Genomic DNA, 20,848 nt, shown 5'->3' with positions numbered 1-20,848 from the left:
AGTGAAGGAGAGTTTGGTAACATCTAGAGTTTCACTTCAGTGAAGGAGAGTTTGGGAACATCTAGAGTTTCACTTCAGTGAAGGAGAGTTTGGGAACATCTAGAGTTTCACTTCAGTGAAGGAGAGTTTGGGAACATCTAGAGTTTCCCTTCAGTGAAGGAGAGTTTGGGAACATCTAGAGTTTCACTTCAGTGAGGGTCACAGAGTATGAAAATCCGGTTGTAGAAATTTGAGGGAAGAAAGGACAGTTGATCACAGCAGGACAAAGGTTCATTTGGTCCTCTTTTGACTGCAGCTGGAGATTAGACCCGGAGATCAAAGACAGGAAGTTACCTGAGGTAAGAAGCCAGACAAGGTCCTCTATTGACTGCAGCTGGAGATTAGACCGGAGATCAAAGACAGGAAGTTACCTGAGGTAAGAAGCCAGACAAGGTCCTCTATTGACTGCAGCTGGAGATTAGACCGGAGATCAAAGACAGGAAATGACCTGAGGCAAGAAGCCAGACCATGTAAAACTCCCCCATACAGGCTTCATATGGGGGAGAAACAGGACGAGATAGAGGTGTCTGATAGGACCAGATATCAAGAAGAAATAGATGTTTCTGATTGGACCAGATATCAGACCAAATAGAGGTGTCTGATTGGACCAGATATCAAGACCAAATGGAGGTGTCTGATTGGACCAGATATCAATAACAGACAGAGTTGTCTGATTGGACCTGAGATAAGGTGAATGAAAGTGATTTTGGGAACACTGTCCTCCCTGTGAAGGGCAGTAGGATAAATATGGGTCATGTGAAATAAAGAATAAAAACACAGTGAAACTGAGTGAAATGGGGATTCTGGTTTACTACCTGAACTACCTGACTTACTACCTGAACTACCTGACTTACTACCTGAACTACCTGACTTACTACCTGACTTACTACCTGAACTACCTGAACTACCTGACTTACTACCTGAACTACCTGAACTACCTGACTTACTACCTGAACTACCTGACTTACTACCTGAACTACCTGACATACTACCTGACTTACTCCCTGACTTACTACCTGAACTACCTGAACTACCTGACTTACTACCTGAACTACCTGACTTACTACCTGAACTGCATGACTTACTACCTGAACTGCCTGACTTACTACCTGATTTACTACCTGACTTACTACCTGACTTACTACCTTAACTACCTGACTTACTACCTGAACTGCATGACTTACTACCTGACTTCTACGGTTGGATTCTAAACAACATCTACGGTACATCTACACCTTCTACGGTAGGATCCTACTGTGATTCAGTACATCTACACCTTCTACGGTAGGATCCTACTGTGATTCAGTACAGCTACACCTTCTACGGTAGGATCCTACTGTGATTCAGTACATCTACACCTTCTACGGTAGGATCCTACTGTGATTCAGTACAGCTACACCTTCTACGGTAGGATCCTACTGTGATTCAGTACATCTACACCTTCTACGGTAGGATCCTACTGTGATTCAGTACAGCTACACCTTCTACGGTAGGATCCTACTGTGATTCAGTACAGCTCTCTCTCTCTCTCTCTCTCTCTCTCTGTCTCTCTCTCTGCACTAATAGAAGAGTCCAGAGGTCGGATGGATATTTCAGTGCTGTGACCCTCTCCTGTTCTCAGCTAAAGTCAAACCACCTCTCCCCTGTTCTCCGCTGGCCTCCGCCACACAGCATGAGACCTCAACTCCATTATCTTTCTGGCTGTTAAGACTCCAGGGTGTGCGCTTGTCCACCTAGCTGGACACCAGGTGTCAGCTCAATTCACTGCCCTCTCATCTCTCTACACTTCCTTGCCCTCCTCCCTCACTGCTCTTTTCCTCTCTCTTTCGTCTCAGGTTTCTTCTCTCTATCTTTCGTCTCAGGCCTCATCTCTCTCTCCTTCGTCTCAGGCCTCATCTCATCTCTCCTTCGTCTCAGGCCTCATCTCTCTCTCCTTCGTCTCAGGCCTCATCTCATCTCTCCTTCGTCTCAGGTCTCATCTCTCTCTCCTTCGTCTCAGGTCTCATCTCTCTCTCCTTCGTCTCAGGCCTCATCTCTCTCTCCGTCTCAGGTCTCATCTCTCTCTCCTTCGTCTCAGGCCTCATCTCATCTCTCCTTCGTCTCAGGTCTCATCTCCCCCAGTCTTCGTCTCAGGCCTCATCTCATCTCTCCTTCGTCTCAGGTCTCATCTCATCTCTCCTTCGTCTCAGGCCTCAACTCTCTCCTTCGTCTCAGATCTCATCTCTCTCTCCTCCCTCTCAGGCCTCATCTCATCTCTCCTTCGTCTCAGGTCTCATCTCAGCTCTCTCTCCTTTGTCTCAGGCCTCAACTCTCCCTCCTTCGTCTCAGGTCTTGTCTCTCTCTCTCTCCTTCATCTCAAGTCTCGTCTCATCGCTCTCTCCTTCGTCTGATGCCTCATCTCTCTCTCCTTCCTCTCAGGCCTCATCTCTCTCTCTCCTTTGTCTCAGGCCTCAACTCTCCCTCCTTCGTCTCAGGTCTTCTCTCTCTCTCTCCTTCGTCTCAGGTCTCATCTCATCTCTCTCTCCTTCATCTCAGGTCTCATCTCATCTCTCTCTCCTTCGTCTCATGCCTCATCTCTCTCTCCTTCGTCTCATGCCTCATCTCTCTCTCCTTCGTCTCAGGTCTCATCTCATCTCTCTCCTTCGTCTCAGGTCTCATCTTATCTCTCTCTCCTTCGTCTCAGGTCTCATCTCTCTCTCCTTCCTCTCAGGTCTCATCTCTCTCTCCTTCGTCTCAGGTCTCATCTCTCTCTCCTTCCTCTCAGGTCTCATCTCTCTCTCCTTCGTCTCAGGTCTCATCTCTCTCTCCTTCCTCTCAGGTCTCATCTCTCTCTCCTTCGTCTCAGGTCTCATCGCTCTCTCCTTCCTCTCAGGTCTCACCCTTCTGTGGCACCATCCGATGATACCCCCATACATACGCACAGTGTTGTAATGATGTGCAAATAGTTAATGTAGAAAAGGTCAAATAAATCAACCTAAATATGGGTTGTATTTACAATGGTGTTTGTTCTTCACTGGTTGCCCTTTTCTTGTGGCAACAGGTCACAAATATTGCTGCTGTGATATTTCTCCCAGTAGATATGGAATTTAATCAAAATTGGATTTGTTTTGTAATTTTATCTGGGTCTGTGTAATCTGAAGGAAATATGTGTCTATAATATTGTCATACATTGGACAGGAGGTTAGGAAGTGCAGCTCAGTTTCCACCTCATTTTGTGGGCAGTGAGCACATAGCCTGTCTTCTCTAGAGAGCCATGTCTGCCTACGGCGACCTTTCTCAATAGCAAGGCTATGCTCACTGAGTCTGTACATCGTCAAATATTTCCTTAAGTTTGAGCCAATCACAGTGGTCAGGTATTCTGGGATAAACATCTATTTCCCAGAATGGATAAACAAAAGTGAAATAAACAAGTAAAAGTGAAAAACAATAAAAAGTGAACAGTAAATATTAGAAGTTACAAAATAACATTTCAAATGTCTTATTATGTCTATATACAGTGTTGTAACGATGTGCAAATAGTGTCTCCCTCTCTCTCTCCCCCTCCCTCCCTCCCTCCCTCCCTCCCTCCCTCCCTCCCTCCCTCCCTCCCTCCCTCCCTCCCTCACTCCCTCCCTCACTCCCTCCCTCCCTCCCTCTCTCTCCCCCTCCTTCTCCCTGTCCCGCTCTCCCTCTCCCTCTCTCTCTCTCTCCCCCTCCTTCTCCCTCTCCCTCTTCTCCTCCTTCTCCCTCTCCCTCTCTCCCTCTCCCTCTCCCTCTCCCTCTCTCTTCCCCTCTCCCTCCTTCTCCCTCCCTCCCCCTCCCTCCCTCCCTCTCTCTCTCCCTCTCTCTCTCTCTCTCCCTCTCTCTCTCTCTCCCCCTCCCTCTCTCTCTTCCCCTCACTCTCCCTCTCTCTCCCCCTCTCTCTCTCTCTCTCCCCCTCCCTCTCTCTCCCCCTCTCTCTCTCTCTCCCTCTCCCTCTCCCTCTCCCTCTCCCTCCCTCCCTCCCTAGCTGAGCCTCTGGGTCTGTCTGTGTGAGATCTTGGCACAGTGCTGATAAGCCCTGGTTTTCATCTGCTGACTGGGTGTTTTAAAGAGATTGCCTCTCTCTCTGACTCTGACCTGGTCAGGACGTGGAGAGGTGAGCTGAGCCTCGGCGATGACTGAGGCCACTACTGTAATAACCTCGGCCATACGGACCATATGCTCAAGCCCCAGTCCTCTCCTCCAATCTAAACTGTGGAGGTGTCCACAAATGGCACCCTATTGGTCAAAAGTAGTGCATAACGTTAGCCAATAGCCAATTTATTTATTTTTTTATTTTTTTAAACCTTTATTTAACCAGGCAAGTCAGTTAAGAACAAATTCTAATTTTCAATGACGGCCTAGGAACAGTGGGTTAACTGCCTGTTCAGGGGCAGAAAGACAGATTTGTACCTTGTCAGCCCGGGGGTTTGAACTTGCAACCTTCCGGTTACTAGTCCAAGACTCTAACCAATGTCACTCATTAAAATTCTACTTGAGTAAAAGTAAAAAAAATAATAAAATAAAAAGTATTTGGTTTAAAATATACTTAAAGTATCAAAAGTAAATGTAATTACTAAAACATAAAGTATCAAAGGTAAAAGTATAAATAATGAATTTGGTTGGTGAGTCCTCCAGATCAGAGGCAGCAGGGATGACCAGGAATGTTCTGTTGATATGCACGTGAATTGGACAAGTTTTCTGTCCTGCTAAGCATTCAAAATGTATGAAATAACAAGTACATCATTTTCTTCAGGAATGTAGTGAAATAAAATTAAAAGTAGTCAAAAAAAAAAAAAAATAGTAAAATAAATAGTAAAGTACAGATACCCCCCAAAAAACGACTAAAGTTGTACTTTAAAATATATTTACCTCTCTCTCTCTCTCTCTCTCTCTCTCTCTCTCTCTCTCTCTCTCTCTCTCTCTCTCTCTCTCTCTCTCTCTCTCTCTCTCTCTCTCTCTCTCTCTCTCTCTCTCTCTCTCTCTCTCTCTCTCTCTCTCTCTCTCTCTCTCTCTCTCTCTCTCTCTCTCTCTCTCTCTCTCTCTCTCTCTCTCTCTCTCTCTCTCTCTCTCTCTCTCTCTCTCTCTCTCTCTCTCTCTCTCTCTCTCTCATCTAATTTCAATTCAATTGGTCTTTATTTCCACGGGAAATGTGTTTACATTACAAAAGCACGTGAACAACTAAAACAAAACAACAACAACATCCGGACGTTAACAGGAAACATTAAAGACAACAAAAAGTTTAACAAGAAAGTTGACTGTACCGGTCAGGAGGATCATTTGCTTGAATATTTTTAAATATCAAATGTCAAACTACGACATCCAAAACTGGATATCAGACAGACAGGCGATCAGTGGGTGGATATCAGACAGACAGGCGATCAGAGGGTGGATATCAGACAGACAGGCGATCAGTGGGTGGATATCAGACAGACAGGCGATCAGAGGGTGGATATCAGACAGACAGGCGATCAGTGGGTGGATATCAGACAGACAGGCGATCAGTGGGTGGATATCAGACAGAAAGGCGATCAGAGGGTGGATATCAGACAGACAGGCGATCAGTGGGTGGATATCAGACAGACAGGCGATCAGAGGGTGGATATCAGACAGACAGGCGATCAGAGGGTGGATATCAGACAGACAGGCGATCAGTGGGTGGATATCAGACAGACAGGCGATCAGTGGGTGGATATCAGACAGACAGGCGATCAGAGGGTGGATATCAGACAGACAGGCGATCAGTGGGTGGATATCAGACAGACAGGTGATCAGTGGGTGGATATCAGACAGACAGGCGATCAGTGGGTGGATATCAGACAGACAGGCGATCAGTGGGTGGATATCAGACAGACAGGCCATCAGTGGGTGGATATCAGACAGACAGGCGATCAGTGGGTGGATATCAGACAGACAGGCGATCAGTGGATGGATATCAGACAGACAGGCGATCAGTGGGTGGATATCAGACAGACAGGCGATCAGTGGGTGGATATCAGACAGACAGGCGATCAGTGGGTGGATATCAGACAGACAGGCGATCAGTGGGTGGATATCAGACAGACAGGCGATCAGTGGGTGGATATCAGACAGACAGGCGATCAATGGGTGGATATCAGACAGACAGGCAATCAGTGGGTGGATATCAGACAGACAGGCGATCAGAGTGTGGATATCAGACAGACAGGCGATCAGTGGGTGGATATCAGACAGACAGGCGATCAGTGGGTGGATATCAGACAGACATGCAATCAGTGTGTGGATATCAGACAGACAGGCGATCAGAGTGTGGATATCAGACAGACAGGCGATCAGTGGGTGGATATCAGACAGGCAGGCGATCAGTGGGTGGATATCAGACAGACAGGCGATCAGTGGGTGGATATCAGACAGACAGGCGATCAGTGGGTGGATATCAGACAGACAGGCGATCAGTGGGTGGATATCAGACAGACAGACGATCAGTGGGTGGATATCAGACAGACAGGCGATCAGTGGGTGGATATCAGACAGACAGGCAATCAGTGGGTGGATATCAGACAGACAGGCGATCAGAGTGTGGATATCAGACAGACAGGCGATCAGTGGGTGGATATCAGACAGACAGGCGATCAGTGGGTGGATATCAGACAGACATGCAATCAGTGTGTGGATATCAGACAGACAGGCGATCAGAGTGTGGATATCAGACAGACAGGCGATCAGTGGGTGGATATCAGACAGGCAGGCGATCAGTGGGTGGATATCAGACAGACAGGCGATCAGTGGGTGGATATCAGACAGACAGGCGATCAGTGGGTGGATATCAGACAGACAGGCGATCAGTGGGTGGATATCAGACAGACAGGCGATCAGTGGGTGGATATCAGACAGACAGGCGATCAGTGGGTGGATATCAGACAGACAGGCAATCAGTGGGTGGATATCAGACAGACAGGCGATCAGAGTGTGGATATCAGACAGACAGGCGATCAGTGGGTGGATATCAGACAGACAGGCGATCAGTGGGTGGATATCAGACAGACAGGCAATCAGTGGGTGGATATCAGACAGACAGGCGATCAGAGTGTGGATATCAGACAGACAGGCGATCAGTGGGTGGATATCAGACAGACAGGAGATCAGAGGGTGGATAGACTGTAGAAATGGAGCAGCCCTGATGCTTTGAACCTCAACGAATGGGAGACATGGTAATTGTGTGTGTGTGTGTGTGTGTGTGTGTGTGTGTGTGTGTGTGTGTGTGTGTGTGTGTGTATGTGTGTGTGTGTATGTGTGAGAGAGATGTGGCAGGCAATTCCTCACTATTCAACACTTCAAAGCCATTGAGGGAGACAGAGAGAGGGGAGCTATAGGCAACCATCTGATGTTGACCTGAAAGAATCCCATTTAGTTCTGTGACCCAATTCAGATGTGAAGTATATGTAAATATGTATTTTCCACATGGGTTGGTACTGTGCTGTGAAGGAGGAGAAGAGAAGAGAAAGATGGCCTGTTTTTCCCTTTACCTCTGCAGAAGACCTGTTAACTGTTAACTGAGCAGCTCACAGATTACTGCACCTGTACATAGCCCATCTATAATTTAGCCCAAACAACTACCTCTTCCCCTACTGTATTTATTTATTCATTTATTTTGCTCCTTTGCACCCCATTATTTTTATCTCTACTTTGCACGTTCTTCCACTGCAAATCTACCATTCCGGTGTTTTACTTGCTATATTGTATTTACTTTGCCACCATGGCCTTTTTTTGCCTTTACCTCCCTTATCTCACCTCATTAGTTCACATCATATATAGACTTGTTTATACTGTATTATTGACTGTATGTTTGTTTATTCCATGTGTAACTCTGTGTTGTTGTATCTGTCGAACTGCTTTGCTTTATCTTGTTCAGGGTCGCAGTTGTAAATGAGAACTTGTTCTCAACCAGCCTACCTGGTTAAATAAAGGTGTTCTCAACTAGCCCACCTGGTTAAATAAAGGTGTTCTCAACTAGCCTACCTGGTTAAATAAAGGTGTTCTCAACTAGCCTACCTGGTTAAATAAAGGTGTTCTCAACTAGCCTACCTGGTTAAATAAAGGTGTTCTCAACTAGCCTACCTGGTTAAATAAAGGTGTTCTCAACTAGCCTACCTGGTTAAATAAAGGTGTTCTCAACTAGCCCACCTGGTTAAATAAAGGTGTTCTCAACTAGCCTACCTGGTTAAAATAAAGGTGTTCTCAACTGGCCTACCTGGTTAAATAAAGGTGTTCTCAACTAGCCTACCTGGTTAAATAAAGGTGTTCTCAACTGGCCTACCTGGTTAAATAAAGGTGTTCTCAACTAGCCTACCTGGTTAAAATAAAGGTGTTCTCAACTAGCCTACCTGGTTAAATAAAGGTGTTCTCCACTGGCCTACCTGGTTAAATAAAGGTGTTCTCAACTAGCCTACCTGGTTAAATAAAGGTGTTCTCCACTAGCCTACCTGGTTAAATAAAGGTGTTCTCCACTGGCCTACCTGGTTAAATAAAGGTGTTCTCCACTAGCCTACCTGGTTAAATAAAGGTGTTCTCCACTGGCCTACCTGGTTAAATAAAGGTGTTCTCAACTAGCCTCCCTGGTTAAATAAAGGTGTTCTCCACTGGCCTACCTGGTTAAATAAAGGTGTTCTCCACTAGCCTACCTGGTTAAATAAAGGTGTTCTCCACTGGCCTACCTGGTTAAATAAAGGTGTTCTCAACTGGCCTCCCTGGTTAAATAAAGGTGTTCTCCACTAGCCTACCTGGTTAAATAAAGGTGTTCTCCACTGGCCTACCTGGTTAAATAAAGGTGTTCTCAACTAGCCTACCTGGTTAAATAAAGGTGTTCTCAACTGGCCTCCCTGGTTAAATAAAGGTGTTCTCCACTAGCCTACCTGGTTAAATAAAGGTGTTCTCAACTAGCCTACCTGGTTAAATAAAGGTGTTCTCCACTGGCCTACCTGGTTAAATAAAGGTGTTCTCAACTGGCCTCCCTGGTTAAATAAAGGTGTTCTCCACTAGCCTACCTGGTTAAATAAAGGTGTTCTCCACTGGCCTACCTGGTTAAATAAAGGTGTTCTCAACTAGCCTACCTGGTTAAATAAAGGTGTTCTCAACTGGCCTCCCTGGTTAAATAAAGGTGTTCTCAACTAGCCTACCTGGTTAAATAAAGGTGTTCTCAACTAGCCTACCTGGTTAAATAAAGGTGTTCTCAACTAGCCTACCTGGTTAAATAAAGGTGTTCTCAACTGGCCTCCCTGGTTAAATAAAGGTGTTCTCCACTAGCCTACCTGGTTAAATAAAGGTGTTCTCAACTAGCCTCCCTGGTTAAATAAAGGTGTTCTCCACTGGCCTACCTGGTTAAATAAAGGTGTTCTCAACTGGCCTACCTGGTTAAATAAAGGTGTTCTCAACTGGCCTACCTGGTTAAATAAAGGTGTTCTCAACTAGCCTACCTGGTTAAATAAAGGTGTTCTCAACTGGCCTACCTGGTTAAATAAAGGTGTTCTCAACTAGCCTACCTGGTTAAATAAAGGTGTTCTCAACTGGCCTACCTGGTTAAATAAAGGTGTTCTCAACTAGCCTACCTGGTTAAATAAAGGTGTTCTCAACTAGCCTACCTGGTGAAATAAAGGTGTTCTCAACTATCCTACCTGGTTAAATAAAGGTGTTCTCAACTAGCCTACCTGGTTAAATAAAGGTGTTCTCAACTAGCCTACCTGGTTAAATAAAGGTGTTCTCAACTGGCCTACCTGGTTAAATAAAGGTGTTCTCAACTAGCCTACCTGGTTAAATAAAGGTGTTCTCAACTGGCCTACCTGGTTAAATAAAGGTGTTCTCAACTAGCCTACCTGGTTAAATAAAGGTGTTCTCAACTAGCCTACCTGGTTAAATAAAGGTGTTCTCAACTAGCCCACCTGGTTAAATAAAGGTGTTCTCAACTAGCCTACCTGGTTAAAATAAAGGAGGCTAAACCTCCCAATGTCACGCTCTCTGTCTCCTCAACCTGGAGGGCTAAACCTCCCAATGTCACGCTCTCTGTCTCCTCAACCGGGAGGGCTAAACCTCCCAATGTCACGCTCTCTGTCTCCTCAACGGGGAGGGATAAACCTCCCAATGTCACGCTCTCTGTCTCCTCAACGGGGAGGGCTAAACCTCCCAATGTCACGCTCTCTGTCTCCTCAACCTGGAGGGCTAAACCTCCCATGGTCACGCTCTCTGTCTCCTCAACCGGGAGGGCTAAACCTCCCAATGTCATGCTCTCTGTCTCCTCAACCGGGAGGGCTAAACCTCCCAATGTCACGCTCTCTGTCTCCTCAACCGGGAGGGCTAAACCTCCCAATGTCACGCTCTCTGTCTCCTCAACCGGGAGGGCTAAACCTCCCAAGGTCACGCTCTCTGTCTCCTCAACCGGGAGGGCTAAACCTCCCAATGTCACGCTCTCTGTCTCCTCAACGGGGAGGGCTAAACCTCCCAATGTCACACTCTCTGTCTCCTCAACCTGGAGGGCTAAACCTCCCAATGTCACGCTCTCTGTCTCCTCAACGGGGAGGGCTAAACCTCCCAATGTCACACTCTCTGTCTCCTCAACCTGGAGGGCTAAACCTCCCAATGTCACGCTCTCTGTCTCCTCAACCGGGAGGGCTAAACCTCCCAATGTCACGCTCTCTGTCTCCTCAACCGGGAGGGCTGAACCTCCCAATGTCACGCTCTCTGTCTCCTCAACCGGGAGGGCTAAACCTCCCAATGTCACGCTCTCTGTCTCCTCAACCTGGAGGGCTAAACCTCCCAATGTCACGCTCTCTGTCTCCTCAACCGGGAGGGCTAAACCTCCCAATGTCACGCTCTCTGTCTCCTCAACGGGGAGGGATAAACCTCCCAATGTCACGCTCTCTGTCTCCTCAACGGGGAGGGCTAAACCTCCCAATGTCACGCTCTCTGTCTCCTCAACCTGGAGGGCTAAACCTCCCATGGTCACGCTCTCTGTCTCCTCAACCGGGAGGGCTAAACCTCCCAATGTCATGCTCTCTGTCTCCTCAACCGGGAGGGCTAAACCTCCCAATGTCACGCTCTCTGTCTCCTCAACCGGGAGGGCTAAACCTCCCAATGTCACGCTCTCTGTCTCCTCAACCGGGAGGGCTAAACCTCCCAAGGTCACGCTCTCTGTCTCCTCAACCGGGAGGGCTAAACCTCCCAATGTCACACTCTCTGTCTCCTCAACCGGGAGGGCTAAACCTCCCAATGTCACGCTCTCTGTCTCCTCAACTGGGAGGGCTAAACCTCCCAATGTCACGCTCTCTGTCTCCTCAACCGGGAGGGCTAAACCTCCCAAGGTCACGCTCTCTGTCTCCTCAACCGGGAGGGCTAAACCTCCCAATGTCACGCTCTCTGTCTCCTCAACCGGGAGTGCTAAACCTGCCAATGTCACGCTCTCTGTCTCCTCAACCGGGAGGGCTAAACCTCCCAATGTCACGCTCTCTGTCTCCTCAACGGGGAGGGTTAAACCTCCCAATGTCACGCTCTCTGTCTCCTCAACGGGGATGGCTAGACCTCCCAATGTCACCCCTTTGAATGCGACCCAAATGACAACCTACACAGCGCACTACTTTTTGGTCGAGCCCTATAGTTCGCCATGTAGGAAATAGGGTGCCGACCGGGAAGTATCCATAGTGATGGCAGAGGGAGAAAGCCAATAATAGTGCACTATATATATATATAGGGAACAGGAAGTAGTGCATGTTAACGTTTTACTGTAGTGGGCTAAATCAGGGTCCCGGAGTGTTTCTTCAACAAACAGGAGTATACACCTCACACATGGTTATGGGTTTATAATACCTAATAATAATAATACATTATGTTATTATATTATATTAGTATATCATTTACCATGTTCAGATATAGTTGAAATCAACTCCATGTTGAACTTGCATCCCATAAAAACACTTTAACACAGTGCCTTCGGGACAGTATTCAGACCCCTTTGACATTTTCCTAATTCTGCTACATTACAGCCGTATACTAAAATTGATTAAATATGTATTTTTTTTCCTCATGATAAAGTAAAAACTGGTTTTTATGTTATTTATTTTCTTGCAAATGAATTAAAAACAAAACAAACTGATAGCTGATTTTAGATAAATATTCATACCCTTTGCTGTGAGTTTAAAAAAATTGAGCTCAGCTGCATCCTATTTCCATCGATCATCCTTGAGATGTTTCTACAATTTGATTGGAGGCCACTTGTGCTAAATGCAGTTGATTGGACAGGATTTGGAAAGGCTCACTCCTGTCTACATAAAGTCCCACAGGGCTTGTCAGAGCAAATACCAAGCCATGAAGTGGAAGCAATTGTCCGTAGAGCTCCGAGACAGGACTGTAGAGGCACAGATCTGGCGAAGGGTACCAAAACATGACAGAGCACCAGAGTTCCTCTGTGGAGATGGGAGAGCCTTCCAGAAGGGCCTTGGTCAGGGAGGTGACCAACAACCCGATGGTCACTCTGACAGAGCACCAAAGTTCCTCTGTGGAGATGGGAGAACCTTCCAGAAGGGCCTTGGTCAGGGAGGTGACCAATAACCTGATGGTCACTCTGACAGAGCTCTAGAGTTCCTTTGTGGAGATAGGAGAGCCTTCCAGAAGGGCCTTGGTCAGGGAGGTGACCAATAACCTGATGGTCACTCTGACAGAGCTCTAGAGTTCCTCTGTGGAGATGGGAGAACCTTCCAGAAGGGCCTTGGTCAGGGAGGTGACCAACAACCTGATGGTCACTCTGACAGAGCTCTAGAGTTCCTCTGTGGAGATGGGAGAACCTTCCAGAAGGGCCTTGGTCAGGGAGGTGACCAACAACCCGATGGTCACTCTGACAGAGCTCCAGAGTTCCTCTGTGGAGATGGGAGAACCTTCCAGAAGGGCCTTGGTCAGGGAGGTGACCAATAACCTGATGGTCACTCTGACAGAGCTCCAGAGTTCCTCTGTGGAGATAGGAGAACCTTCCAGAAGGGCCTTGGTCAGGGAGGTGACCAACAACCAGATGACAGAGCTCTAGAGTTCCTCTGTGTAGATGAGAGAAACTTCAACCATCTCTGCAGCGCTCCACCAATCAGGGCTTTATGGTAGAGTGGCCAGACGGAAGCCACTCCTCAGTTAAATCCACATGACAGCTCCCTTGTAGTTTGCCAAAAGGCACCTTAATAAGACTCTCAGACCATGAGAAACAAGATTATCTTGTCTGATGAAACCAAGATTTAACTATTTGGTCTGAATGCCAAGTGTCACATCTGGAGGAAACCTGGCACCATCTTTACGGTGAAGCATGGTGGTGGCAGCATCATGCTGTGGGGATGTTGTTCAGCGGCACGGACTGAGAGACTAATCAGGATTGAGGGAAAGATGAACGAAGCAAAGTACAGAGAGATCCTTAATGAAAACCTGCTCCAGAGTGCTCAGCACCTCAGACTGGAGCGAAGGTTCACCTTCCAACAGGGCAACAACCCGAAGCACACAGCCAAGACAACGCAGGAGTGGTTCAGAAAAGGTCTCTGAATGTCCTTGAATGGCCCAGCGAGAGATGTTCGATCGAACCCAATCGAACATCTCTGGAGACACCTGAAAATAGCTGTGCAGCAACGCTCTCCATCCAACCTGACAGAGCTTGAGAGAAAATGCAGAGAGGAATGGGAGAAACTCCCCAAATACACGTGTGCCAAGCTTGTAGCGTCGTACCCAAGAAGACTCAAGACTGTACAGTAAATGTAATATTTCAGTTTTCAATTTGTAATAATTAGCATATAAATGTAAATTAATGCATTTCTACAAAACTTTTTTTGCTTTGTCATCATGGGGTATTTTGTGTAGATTGATGAGAGTCGGAAAACGATTTTAAAACAATTTAGAATAAGGCTGTAACGTAACAAAATGTGGAGAAAAGTCCAGGGGTCTGAATACTTTCCAAAGGAACTGTATGTACGTCGAAGAAGAATGAAATAAAACAAAAAATCGTTTCACATAGAAAGTTTACTTTTTTTTTTTAAATAATGTTTTTTTTAGTTCTGAAATGATCAACAACATTAACAACATTCCACCCATGTGGCCATTCAGCGGGAAAGGGGCTCCGGGAAAGTGGGACATTTGGGCTGTATACATTGTTGTTTTTGGTTTTTAAGGTTAGGTAACATAATGTAGACAGTAGGTCTCACTAGGGGTTAGGTAACATAATGTAGACAGTAGGTCTCACTAGGGGTTAGGTAACATAATGTAGACAGTAGGTCTCACTAGGGGTTAGGTAACATAATGTAGACAGTAGGTCTCACTAGGGGTTAGGTAACATAATGTAGACAGTGGGTCTTTAACACTAGGGGTTAGGTAACATAATGTAGACAGTAGGTCTCACTAGGGGTTAGGTAACATAATGTAGACAGTAGGTCTCACTAGGGGTTAGGTAACATAATGTAGACAGTAGGTCTCACTAGGGGTTAGGTAACATAATGTAGACAGTAGGTCTCACTAGGGGTTAGGTAACATAATGTAGACAGTAGGTCTCACTAGGGGTTAGGTAACATAATGTAGACAGTAGGTCTTTAACACTAGGGGTTAGGTAACATAATGTAGACAGTAGGTCTCACTAGGGGTTAGGTAACATAATGTAGACAGTAGGTCTCACTAGGGGTTAGGTAACATAATGTAGACAGTGGGTCTTTAACACTAGGGGTTAGGTAACATAATGTAGACAGTAGGTCTCACTAGGGGTTAGGTAACATAATGTAGACAGTAGGTCTCACTAGGGGTTAGGTAACATAATGTAGACAGTGGGTCTTTAACACTAAGGGTTAGGTAACATAATGTAGACAGTAGGTCTCACTAGGGGTTAGGTAACATAATGTAGACAGTAGGTCTTTAACACTAGGGGTTAGGTAACATAATGTAGACAGTAGGTCTCACTAGGGGTTAGGTAACATAATGTAGACAGTAGGTCTCACTAGGGGTTAGGTAACATAATGTAGACAGTAGGTCTCACTAGGGGTTACGTAACATAATATAGACAGTGGGTCTCACTAGGGGTTAGGTAACATAATGTAGACAGTAGGTCTCACTAGGGGTTAGGTAACATAATGTAGACAGTGGGTCTTTAACACTAGGGGTTAGGTAACATAATGTAGACAGTAGGTCTCACTAGGGGTTAGGTAACATAATGTAGACAGTAGGTCTTTAACACTAGGGGTTAGGTAACATAATGTAGACAGTAGGTCTCACTAGGGGTTAGGTAACATAATGTAGACAGTAGGTCTCACTAGGGGTTAGGTAACATAATGTAGACAGTGGGTCTTTAACACTAGAGGTTAGGTAACATAATGTAGACAGTAGGTCTCACTAGGGGTTAGGTAACATAATGTAGACAGTAGGTCTTTAACACTAGGGGTTAGGTAACATAATGTAGACAGTAGGTCTCACTAGGGGTTAGGTAACATAATGTAGACAGTAGGTCTCACTAGGGGTTAGGTAACATAATGTAGACAGTGGGTCTTTAACACTAGGGGTTAGGTAACATAATGTAGACAGGGTTGGGTTGTCATAAATACATTTTGTGCATACTCATGCTGAAGAATGTAAATAATCAAATGTCGTGCACTATAAATAGGAAATAGGGCGGCATTTGGGTCTCACCAACAGTCTTGTTGTAGACTGAAGTTATTGCAGGAGTCTCAGACAGGGAACATCTCTCTTTGCTCCTCTGACAGACAGAGTCGGTATAATAGGATCGTCACCAATAGGAAATCATTTGTGAATATCAAAGGTGCGTGTAATCCCTGCTGTGGGAGCTACAGATCGGATAAGTGTTGCCAGTCCAATCCATCATTATCCCTCGTCCTATTGACGGAGCCCGTGTCATCGTCGCTGCCTCGGCTAAGTCACACTGACACCTCCAATTGATGAAATCACACACCGCTGAATTGAACGCCCCACAGCAGAAAATGTGGAGATATGGCCAAAGCATTAACACATTAGGTCTAAGAAAAGGAAAATGTAAATGAACATCTATGTAGAAGCTGGATCGGTGAAAAAGACAGGAATGTATATTCCTGCCGTCAGAAATAAACTCGTGCATTTGCCTGGAAAAAGACATTGAGTTTAAAACTAGCCTTTGGCTGTGTATTAGAATTCTAGTGTAGATGATTGAAGAATGATACATTTAAATTTGTACTGGAAGAAAGACTAGCACACATGCCAGAAACATTTTATTAACAGAGTGATCAATTGATGCACCTCGTATATAATAACTTCAAACAGTTTTGAAGAAGCTATTCTGAAAAATTGTTTACCAATCACTACCACTGGAAGAAGGTACGCTACAATTTATTTAACCTTTATTTAACCAGGCAAGTCAGTTAAGAAGAAATTATTATTTTCAATGACAGTTAAGTGGTCTAGGAACAGCAGGGCAAGGGCAGATTTGTACCTTGTCAGCTCAGGGGTTTGAACTTGCAACCTTCCGGTTACTAGTCCAACGCTCTAACCACTAGGCTACATGGCTACATGGTTAAACAGTAGTGTGTAGTTCCAGTAGTTAGCTACACTTCTACATGGTAAAACAGTAGTGTGTAGTTCCAGTAGTTAGCTACACTTCTACATGGTAAAACAGTAGTGTGTAGTTCCAGTAGTTAGCTACACTTCTACTTGGTAAAACAGTAGTAAGTAGTTCCAGTAGTTAGCTACACTTCTACTTGGTAAAACAGTAGTGTGTAGTTCCAGTAGTTAGCTACACCGCTACATGGTTAAACAGTAGTGTGTAGTTCCAGTAGTTAGCTACACCGCTACATGGTTAAACAGTAGTGTGTAGTTCCAGTAGTTAGCTACACCGCTACATGGTAAAACAGTAGTGTGTAGTTCCAGTAGTTAGCTACACCGCTACATGGTTAAACAGTAGTGTGTAGTTCCAGTAGTTAGCTACACTTCTACTTGGTAAAACAGTAGTGTGTAGTTCCAGTAGTTAGCTACACCGCTACATGGTAAAGCAGTATTTTACTGTAGTTAACACTACCTAGATTATAATTTAGTTGAATTAACTACCACCAAGCTACTGCAACATGTAGTTAAATTATAAATTAGTGATCAGACCCTTTTTTTTCAATGTTCACCTAAAATGACATACCCAAATCTAACCGCCTGTAGCTCAAGCCCAGAAGCACAGATATGCATATATTCTTGGTACCATTTGAAAGGAAACCCTTTGAATTTAGTGGAAATGTGAAAGGAATGTAGGAGAATATAACACAATAGATCTGGAAAAAGATAATACAATTTACAATCATCTTTGAAATGCAAGAGAAAGGCCATAATGTATTATTCCAGCCCAAAGAGCAATTTAGATTTTGGCCACTAGATGGCAGCAGTGTATGTGCAAAGTTTTCGACTGATCCAATGAACCATTGCATTTCTGTTCAAAATGTTGTCTCAAGGCTGCCCAAAAGTGCCTAATTTGTTTATTAATACATTTTCATGTTCATAATTGTGCACTCTCCTCAAACAATAGCACGATATTCTTTCATTGTAATAGCTACAGTAAACAGGACAGTGCAGTTGGATTAATTAACAAGAATTTAAGCTTTTTGCCAATATAAGATATTGATCTATATTCTGGGATATTTTCTTGTTACTTACAACCTCATGCTAATTCGCATTAGCATACGTTAGCTCAACCGTCCTGTGGAAGGGACAACGATCCCAAAGTTTTAAATACCACCAAGCTACTGTACATTGCTAGTTGAATTAAACGTTGTTCACTACTCCTCAACACTGGCTTTTGACAACTGTTGATGTTAATTAAATATTAGGCCGGTCATACTGAATAGGATGGACCGCGATCCGGATCTGGACCCAGAACAGGGTCAATATGGAACACGGCTCCTACCTTAAATATATATATATATATATGTACATAATACAAAAGTTGGGGATTGTTACTACACCGGAATATGACAATACTGTGTATCAGGGTTTCCAAAATGGCGGCCCGCATGCCAACTTCCTTTGGCCCCGCAAGTAATATTTGTACAAAAATAAAATAAATGTAAAAAAATATATATATACTTTTTTAATACATATATATATATACTGTATATATATTTTTATATTTTTTTAATTGTTGTACATAAAAAAAAACGTTAAAAACACCAGGAAATCAGCTCTAAGTCATTTTAAAGTTAAAAAAAAATCTGTTCCCAACTATTCCCATGCATCATATAGAAACATGTTATTCCATATAAATATAAGCAAGGTTTCAAATTATTATGTTTTAGTCCATCGTGTCTAGCAACATCTGTTAGGGCTTGTTGTTGCGGTCAATTTGCAGTCTACAAATTATTTATAGTTACGTTCCCACCCACCGATAATCCACTCAACAAAAAAAATTGTTCCACGGCTGAATCTAGTTGACGATCCAGGCTACATGTGGACCTTTGCCACCTAAAACATGTGTTTGACTGGACTTTCCAAAATAGTATTTAAGTGCCCATTTACTAGGCTAAATTAAGATGATGCTAATCTGTACAATACTTTTTTTTATATTTTGTAAGAATTTGAGTGTTAAATGTGATTTATTAGGAGTTATAAAGTTCAAGTGAATGACAGCGTTACAATGATCTCTGAAATAAATCAGCATCAAATAATATTCACCGTCTCTTCTATCTTCCATGTTTACCACAGCAAGGGGCAATACATTGCTCAATGTGGCGTTCAATGTAAGCCATCTTTAAACTCTATTCTTTGGATTTGTGAAAGCAGCCTAATTATGATGAATTATCCCATTTGGGGGGGGGGGGGGGGGGGGTGGGGGGGGGTGCGGCTGCCCGAACCAACTCAATGTTCTTTGATGTGGAGAGGCTATTGACCTATAGGTAAAACAATACATCTCAACTCTGCTTTCCGTGGAACGTCAGAGATCAATCATAGCTATTTTCTCTTCTTTTACTGTTTTGGGTCACACAATCTGCCAACAGAAGTCGATAGCAAACACAAGAAAGGTAGGTCTACAGTAGATGAGATATTTTTTTTAGTCAATGTCAACATGATAAACACGGCCTTCTTCGAGTAAATCGAAAGGTAGAGAGTCTGGTCAGTCAATCATTGGACATGATAGATGAAACACACCCTCCAAATGGGCTTCCCTATATGCTAGTAAGTTATGTTGTACAGCAGGGGTATCTATGGCTATAGGTCCCAAATACCACCCTGCTCAAAACTAGTACATATATATATATATATATAAATATATATAGGGAATAAGGCCCTGGTCTAATGTAGTGCACTATATATGGAATAGGGTGCCATTTGGGAGGTACTGTATGAATTCTCTATAGTTCTCTACAGCTCTAGTTCCCTAAACCCTAAACCCTTTAAAGTTCAGCTCCATTGGCTGCTGACGAAGCCGTGCTGCTATTAGCATTACAGACACAAGTAAAGCTCCTTGTGATTAGCCACGATTTATGCTACCAAAAGACTTCTTGCTAAATCATTAGGATAAGACCGGAGGAAACACAGCTGCACTTTTCAGTATAATGAATCCTACACAGAACTGGTGTTAGACACAGAACTGGTGCTAGACACAGAACTGGTGTTAGACACAGAACTGGTATTAGACACAGAACTGGTATTAGACACAGAACTGGTATTAGACACAGAACTGGTATTAGACACAGAACTGGTGTAAGACACAGAAAAACACTGCAGATAGAACAGACCTTAAACATTCCAAATAACTTCCCAATTGTCCAATGCAATATGGAAAAGCATGTGTTCTTCAGTCACATCCCAGTTTACCTGTCTCTACTGACATCACATCCCAGTTGACCTGTATCTACTGACGTCACATCCCAGTTTACCTGTATCTACTGACATCCCAGGTTACCTGTATCTACTGCCGTCACATCCCAGTTTACCTGTATCTACTGACGTCACATCCCAGTTTACCTGTATCTACTGACGTCACATCCCAGTTTACCTGTATCTACTGACGTCACATCCCAGTTTACCTGTATCTACTGACGTCACATCCCAGTCTACCTGTATCTACTGACGTCACATCCCAGTTTACCTGTATCTACTGACGTCACATCCCAGTTTACCTGTATCTACTGTCGTCACATCCCAGTTTACCTGTATCTACTGACGTCACTTCCCAGTTTACCTGTATCTACTGACGTCACATCCCAGTTTACCTGTATCTACTGACGTCACATCCCAGTTTACCTGTATCTACTGACGTCACATCCCAGTTTACCTGTATCTACTGACGTCACATCCCAGTCTACCTGTATCTACTGACGTCACATCCCAGTTTACCTGTATCTACTGACGTCACATCCCAGTTTACCTGTATCTACTGACGTCACATCCCAGTTTACCTGTATCTACTGACGTCACCTCCCAGGTTACCTGTATCTACTGACGTCACATCCCAGTCTACCTGTATCTACTGACGTCACATCCCAGTTTACCTGTATCTACTGACGTCACATCCCAGTTTACCTGTATCTACTGACGTCACATCCCAGTTTACCTGTCTCTACTGACGTCACATCCCAGTTTACCTGTATCTACTGACGTCACATCCCAGTTTACTTGTATCTACTGACGTCACATCCCAGTTTACCTGTATCTACTGACATCCCAGGTTACCTGTATCTACTGCCGTCACATCCCAGTTTACCTGTATCTACTGACGTCACATCCCAGTTTACCTGTATCTACTGACGTCACATCCAAGTTTACCTGTATCTACAGACGTCACATCCCAGTTTACCTGTATCTACTGACGTCA

The 20,848-nt window shown here is 44.5% G+C and overlaps 1 protein-coding gene across 1 annotated transcript; it reads left to right on the top strand.

The window, feature by feature from the left end:
• The first annotated feature begins 833 nt into the window (after nucleotides 1-833).
• On the top strand, nucleotides 834-1,250 carry LOC118965353 (putative uncharacterized protein Q0144, mitochondrial). Its single transcript, XM_036984426.1, has one exon. It carries the CDS (start codon nucleotides 834-836, stop codon nucleotides 1,248-1,250), a length of 417 nt encoding a protein of 138 aa, XP_036840321.1.
• Nucleotides 1,251-20,848: the final 19,598 nt, after the last annotated feature.

Source organism: Oncorhynchus mykiss, chromosome 7 (genome assembly GCF_013265735.2).
Source record: "Oncorhynchus mykiss isolate Arlee chromosome 7, USDA_OmykA_1.1, whole genome shotgun sequence".
NCBI lineage: Eukaryota > Metazoa > Chordata > Actinopteri > Salmoniformes > Salmonidae > Oncorhynchus > Oncorhynchus mykiss.
This window is presented reverse-complemented; position numbering and strand designations above follow the sequence as displayed.

Bases quoted from the DNA above. Each gene is read 5' to 3' on its own strand.
- LOC118965353 (XM_036984426.1), top strand. From the start codon at position 834: ATGGGGATTCTGGTTTACTACCTGAACTACCTGACTTACTACCTGAAC.